This window comes from Equus quagga, chromosome 11 (genome assembly GCF_021613505.1).
Source record: "Equus quagga isolate Etosha38 chromosome 11, UCLA_HA_Equagga_1.0, whole genome shotgun sequence".
Taxonomy (NCBI): Eukaryota; Metazoa; Chordata; class Mammalia; order Perissodactyla; family Equidae; genus Equus; species Equus quagga.
This window is the reverse complement of record NC_060277.1, coordinates 98871021-98877015: the sequence shown is the minus strand read 5'-3', so window position 1 is coordinate 98877015 and position 5995 is coordinate 98871021. Positions and strand designations below refer to the sequence as shown.

The 5995-nt window shown below is 56.3% G+C and overlaps 1 protein-coding gene across 1 annotated transcript; it reads right to left on the bottom strand.

Annotated features, from left to right (window-relative positions):
• Positions 1-2098: 2098 nt before the first annotated feature.
• Positions 2099-4150, bottom strand: SPPL2C (signal peptide peptidase like 2C). Its single transcript, XM_046674825.1, has one exon. It carries the CDS (start codon positions 4148-4150, stop codon positions 2099-2101), a length of 2052 nt encoding a protein of 683 aa, XP_046530781.1.
• Between the last annotated feature and the right edge of the window lie 1845 nt (positions 4151-5995).

The following is a 5995-nucleotide window of genomic DNA, read 5'->3' as shown; positions in this document are numbered from 1 at the left end:
CAACACCTCCGGTGAGCGTCCTGGCTTGGGTTCCTCACTCTGCCCTTGTCCGGCCCAGGCCTTCAGGTGCCGTTTGCTGAGGGGTCCAGCGAGGGGGGCTCTCTTTGAGATGCCCATTACCTTCCTCCTTTGCTCCCCACCCCAGAGCCCAACCAGACCCCTCTGAGTCTATCCCTGCAGGAACCAAGGGAAGTGGCCTGGGCGGTGGGGCCTTCCCTCGAGGTGCCCCTTTTCCTGTTCACGCCAGGCTGGATTGACTCCTCATTCATTCATTCATTCGTTCATTCCTCCGACAAACACAGTCGAGCCCCTCCTACATGCCAGGCCCGGCCCGGAACTACACAGGCTAATGGGCTCAAGAGGTCCATGCCTCACGAAGCTGGTGCTGGACGGGGGACGAGAAAACTAGTGAACAGGGTGTACAGTAATGTGTACTTTAGAAGGGGTCATCAAGGAGGGCCTCCCCGAGGAGGGGACATGTGATATGGGGCTAGAAGGAGAAGGAGGCAGCTAGGCCCAATTCTGGGGGTGAGAGGAGTGGAAAGTTCCAGGTGGAGGAACTAGTCCGTGAGAAAGCCCTGTGGTGGGGTCCAGTGTGTGCTCGCTGGTGGTGGTCAGGACAGGAATGCTGAGTGTGGAGGAGAGGAGGGGAGGAAGTTGGAGCCAGAACTCGAAGTCCTTGTAGGAGATGGATTTGATTCTGAAAGGCTTTCATGAAGGGGAGTAATATAAACAGTTACCACTCATATAGCTCGTCCTGCGTGCAGGACCAGGTGTCAATCACCTTACATAAGCCAACTCATTCAAACCTCCCCAAACCCTGTTACAATATCTACAGGTCCCATTGATATCCCATTTTACAGATTAGGAAACTGAGGCACTGAAATGCTAAGTCACTTGCCCAATGACACACTACAGGTCAGTGGTAGAGCTGGAATTCACAGGGCAGGTGGCTCTGGAGCCCTAACCACTGTACCACACTGCCTCTCAGGATATGATTCCCTCACCTCCGACACTCCTCCTCCAGGAAGGCTTCCCTCACCCCAGAGTTTGTTTACTCTGCTTAAGTAACATATAAACACACCATAAGGCCTGAAAACCTGTAGGGTCCTCAAGAGGTCATCTTGTCCATGCCCCTGCCTCCTGGTGGACATGGTATTGTAAGTCCCATTTTGAAGACGAGACTACTGATGCCCAAAGAGGTTAAAAGGCTTGTCCATTACCCAGAGCCAGTAAGGGAACCAGAGTGTGGTCTCCTAAATTCCTCCACTCCAGCTGCCACCTCTCCATCCGAGATGATTCTCAGGTTGTTTCTTGGCTGTTCTCCACCCCTACTCATCCCCCAGCTAGACAGCAGCCTCCCTCGGTGCCCAGCACAGGGCAGTGCACACAGCAGGTGCACACTCGGTGTCTGTGGATGGACAGGTGGATGAGTGCAGGAACGTGCTGGGCTGGGTGCTGCTGTCCAGGACGTCTTGAGCAGGGAAGGATGGATGTCAGCTGATGCTTGAAGGATGCTTAGAAATGCTTTATAGTGAGTCAGGGAGCTGGGTTGGGGAGTTTCTGTCTGGGATGGGAAGGGCATCCAAGCCAGAGGGAACAGCATGTGCAAAGAAAGAGGGAGAGGATGTGGCACGATCAAGGAGCAGTAATGGTTCAGTTGGACCTGAGCACGAGGAAAAGATGGGCAATGAGGCTGAGGTGGGGCTGCAGGGACGGGATGGGACCTGTCCACCAGGCTAAGGGGCTGGCACTCTGGCTTGTGGGGGGCATTGTGCAGGCAGGGAGAGGGGAGTCACTGCCAAGTAAGCCCTGGGGGCAAATCCTGACCTTGCTGAATAGCTCTTTGCAAGTCACGTGCCCTCTCTGAGCCTGTTTCCTGCTCTGCACAATTTGGCGATGGTGCCTATCCTAAGGGCCCTCTGGGCCTCGCATGGACTTATTCCGTGGTCGCTGCTTTCTTACAGTCCTAACAAACACAGAGGCTCCTTTGGGTAGATATGGAATATCTTTAATGCCCTGATTACTTTTTGCCACGCATGACTTTGCTCTATGATATTCTGTGCCCTTGCAGAGGCACATGTCCCGGGACCCCGGTTCACAAGGGGGACTGAGTCGACATACTTTTCTTTATCTTTAAGCCTTTCCTCTTGTGGAACCCCATCCAGGGCAGGCCGGCATCGTGGGCCTGGGCCTGGGCATGGGCATGGCCCAGCTCCGAGGGCGGAGGCATTAGTGGTATCAGTGGTATCAGCATGGCCATCGGCATTACTGATATCAGCTCCTCCGAGGCCCCAGGGGAGGCACAAGGCAGCTCATCAGGATCCAGATTGGCATCACTCCAGCCCTCAGAGCTATCACTGTGGCTCTCTGGGCTGGTGGCTTCATCCTCAGATATGGTGACAATCTCAGCTGTGTCCTCCTCAAGGTTGCTGTCTAAATCCCCTGACAGGTGGCTGGTGGCCCCCTCAAACTTGCTGACTGTGTGGACATCTGCTGCATCCCCCTGCTTCTGCTCAGAGCCAACAGAGGGGGCACCGCAGAGCCCTGCCACAGGCCGGGCAGGCATCTTGGCTCTGCCCTGGCCAGTCCAGAAGAGGGTGAGCTCCCGGCGGCAGGCAGCCACGGCCAGGCTGGTGAGCAGCGTGCTGGACACCAGATAGAGCAAGGCAGGCTGGCCCATCTGCATGAAGACCATGGCAACAAAAGTGACCAGCAGGCCCACGGCATAAGCCACTGTGCAGGCCATGAAGTAGACCTGGCGTGAGCTGATCTGCATATCGAAGCGGTGACAGTAGGCCACCAGAAAGCCTGGGACCACGATGTCACCGAAGCCAAGGATGGAGAAGGGCTGGTCACACAGGGTCAAGGCTGAGAAGCTCAGCTGTGGCACTTTGAGCACCATGGGCAGCCTCTCATGGCTCAAGGAATCTGCCGGGCCCGAGGCCACCTCCACCATGACACTCTCGCCAGTCCTGGTGAGGAGGGGCGTGACGAAGACAAAGAAGACGTCAAAGGCCAGCAGGCCCAGCAGGAAGGAGGTGCAGTTCTTGAGTGTGGGCAGCCGCACGCGCTGCAGGATGAAAAGGCAGTAGGCCACGCCCAGCGTGTCCTGCAGGAGCCATGCCCAGCGGTCCTCGTTGCGGTAGGCCACCCAGAGGATGGTCACCACTGTGCACAGGCTGGCCAGCAGCATCAGGGCCAGCTGCAGACGGGCCTGGCGGCCAGGCAGGAGCCACTGGTGTTGCTGCAGGGGCAGCTGGCACACCAGGGGTGCCAAGCAGCTGTAGAGGCCGGTGCCTGCGCCCAGGCCGAAGATGGCGATCATGACGTAGACAAAGCAGTCGTAGAAGAAGTAGAGTAGCAGCATGATGGAGCAGGACATGGTGACCACTGTGCCCGTCATGGCCGGCGTGAAGTCCACTGGGGCGTCCTCTTCTTCCTCCTGCCCTCCCTGGGCTGCAACTGCTTGCTGCTGATGGTGACCACCAGGCCCCCCTCCTCCTCGGGCCCGGTGCCGCTGCTGCCGGTCAGCCTCAGTCATGCCGGCCCAGTAGCCGCCCATGGCCACAGTGCCTACTGCCAGGACGAAGATGACCACCATGTTGTAGTCAAGGATGGGCTCTGGGGGCGCATATAAGGCCACACGGACGACGGCGCCATCACGGATGTGGCTGAAGATGTCAAGCATGTCAGTGTAGCGGAGCACGGCCACTGGGATGGTGAGGTCTGGCAGGGGCTGGTGGGAGTCCTGGGACGCCGGGGTGGTGTCTGAGCACTGGTGGCTGCTGACCTGGCTCACGATGAGCAGCCCGTGGGCACCTTGGCCCTGAGCCAGCCAGCCCTTAGCGTAGAAGCTGCAGTTGCCCCTCATGACCATGGCAGTGGTGTGGCGGAGGGGCCGCTGGCTGGGGGAGCTGGGCTGGGCCTGGTGGAAGGAGTCCTCCTCGCCCGGGCACCAGGGTGCCATGGTGCCATCATACAGGGGCAGGAGTGGGGCGTGGCTCAGGTCTCGGGGTAGGGTGATGTAGTCGGAGCTGAAGAGGATGCAGTAGTCCTTGCTCCAGTTCTCCGACACCACGTGGACCACACCGTACTCCCCCTGGGCCACAGTGCTGGCGAGGAGGAGGAGGAAACCCAGGCACGCCATCCTCCTCAGGCACCTATCGCTGCATCCCAACGTCGCAGCTGCTCACAGCCCAGTTCCCCCTCCCAGGGAGTGGGTGTGGCCCTCTGTCACAGAGCAGCTTGGCCTCCCTTCCAGGAAACCAGAGCCACACCTATCTAGTCATAAAGCTGTGCAGCCTGGGCCCGGGGCACTGTCGTGGAGCACAGGGCCACTCTCAGAATCCTGTCCCCCAGTCCTGTCTCCAGGTAGAGAGGTCCTCTGGGTCCCTGCTCTCTGCCCAGCCCCCAGTGGGGCGGGACCAGGTAATTTGAAATAAGCGCTGGGAGGGTGAGGGGTTGAGGATCCCAGACAGGATTCTGGACCAAAGTTGCCCATGGGGTGACGTAGGCGGGTGCCTCTCCTCTCTGTGCCTGTTTCTTTAGCTGCAAAGAAATGAGGACGTAAGAGCAGAGAGTTTCTAAGACCTCTGGGAGCCCTGACCTCAATGACATTGCACACTTTTATTGAGCACTTACTAAGTGCCAGATACTTTATTTATACTCATTGCACCCCTGCAAGGAGATGTTACTATATCCACCCAGCCTGGGGCTGCAAGCAGTCCTTCAAAATCCATGCCCTTTTCTATGGGCGCATGAGTAGAATTTCATTCCCGGCCTCTCTTGGAGTTAGGAACGGCCACGTGGCCATTTCTTGTCCATGGAATTGAGCAGAAATGATGTGAGCCCGTCAGGGGCCTGGACAGAGACTGTGGGGCTCCTTGTTCATCTCTTTCCTTTTCTCACAAGTCAGCCATGGGCGGGCCTTTGACTATGGAGAGGAAGACATTGTCCCAAGGGGCGAGGAGAAAGGATGTGAAAGGAACCGGGTCCCCGGGTGTCTGCACGGAGCAGTGGTGTGGGATGCTCACCGCGGACTTCCTTAAGCCACTGGCTTATTGTGGGCCTCTGTTCCAGCAGTTAACCTTCCCCCCATACCCCGACTTCATGGGTGAGAGAAACTGAGGCTCAGAGAGGCCCACCCAGTGGGCCCAGCCCAGTCCCTAGATCTCGCTCTCCTTGGCTGGGAGCTGCCTCGCTCCAATCTCTGCCCCTCTTGTCACATGGTGCTCTCCCTGTGTCTCTGTGTCTCTGTTCCTCTTATAAGGTACCAGTCTTATTGGATTAGAGCCCATCCAATGACCTTATCTTGATTTCATCTGCAAAGACCCTATTTCCAAATAAGGTCACATTTACAGGTACTGGGGGTTGAGACTCCAACATATCATTTTTGAAAACACAATGCAACCCATAAAACACATTTTACTTTAACTTCCAAGGAGTAAGCATGCGGTCACTGATCTTTCTTAAGGCCCCACCTTAAGGAGCAGTCGCCTTCCTTGTGAAATCCACACCCATGAGCCATCTCCAACGTCCAGCTTTGGATTCTTTGAAGAAGAGGGAGAGCTTGAAAGGACCTTACAAGTGGTTGGCAAGTGGAGCCGTGTAGACTTTGACAATCTCCTCCCACCCAATTATTTACGTTAGTCTCACCCGCACCTAATTTGACAGCTAATTTTTTACATGACACAGATTATGTCTTTCAAAGCATCTGACTGCATTTTCATAAGAAACAGCATCTCTCCTTGTGTCCTTCTGTTTCATGCATTACTGTAACATTTAATTAGGTTACAAACAGTAAGTACAAGGGCAAGTTAACAGTCAGAAATGTGTTAGGAAACAAAGTCAAGTGACTGGGGGGCGCACCCCCAGCTGATGTGGGGAGAGCTGGCAGGCCCAGGGAGGAGCCTCCCAGCTGCCCCTTCAGTATGGCATTGGTCAGGGCTGGTTAGGGAAGGGGGCAGCTTATGTAGTTCTTGTTTTTGTTTTT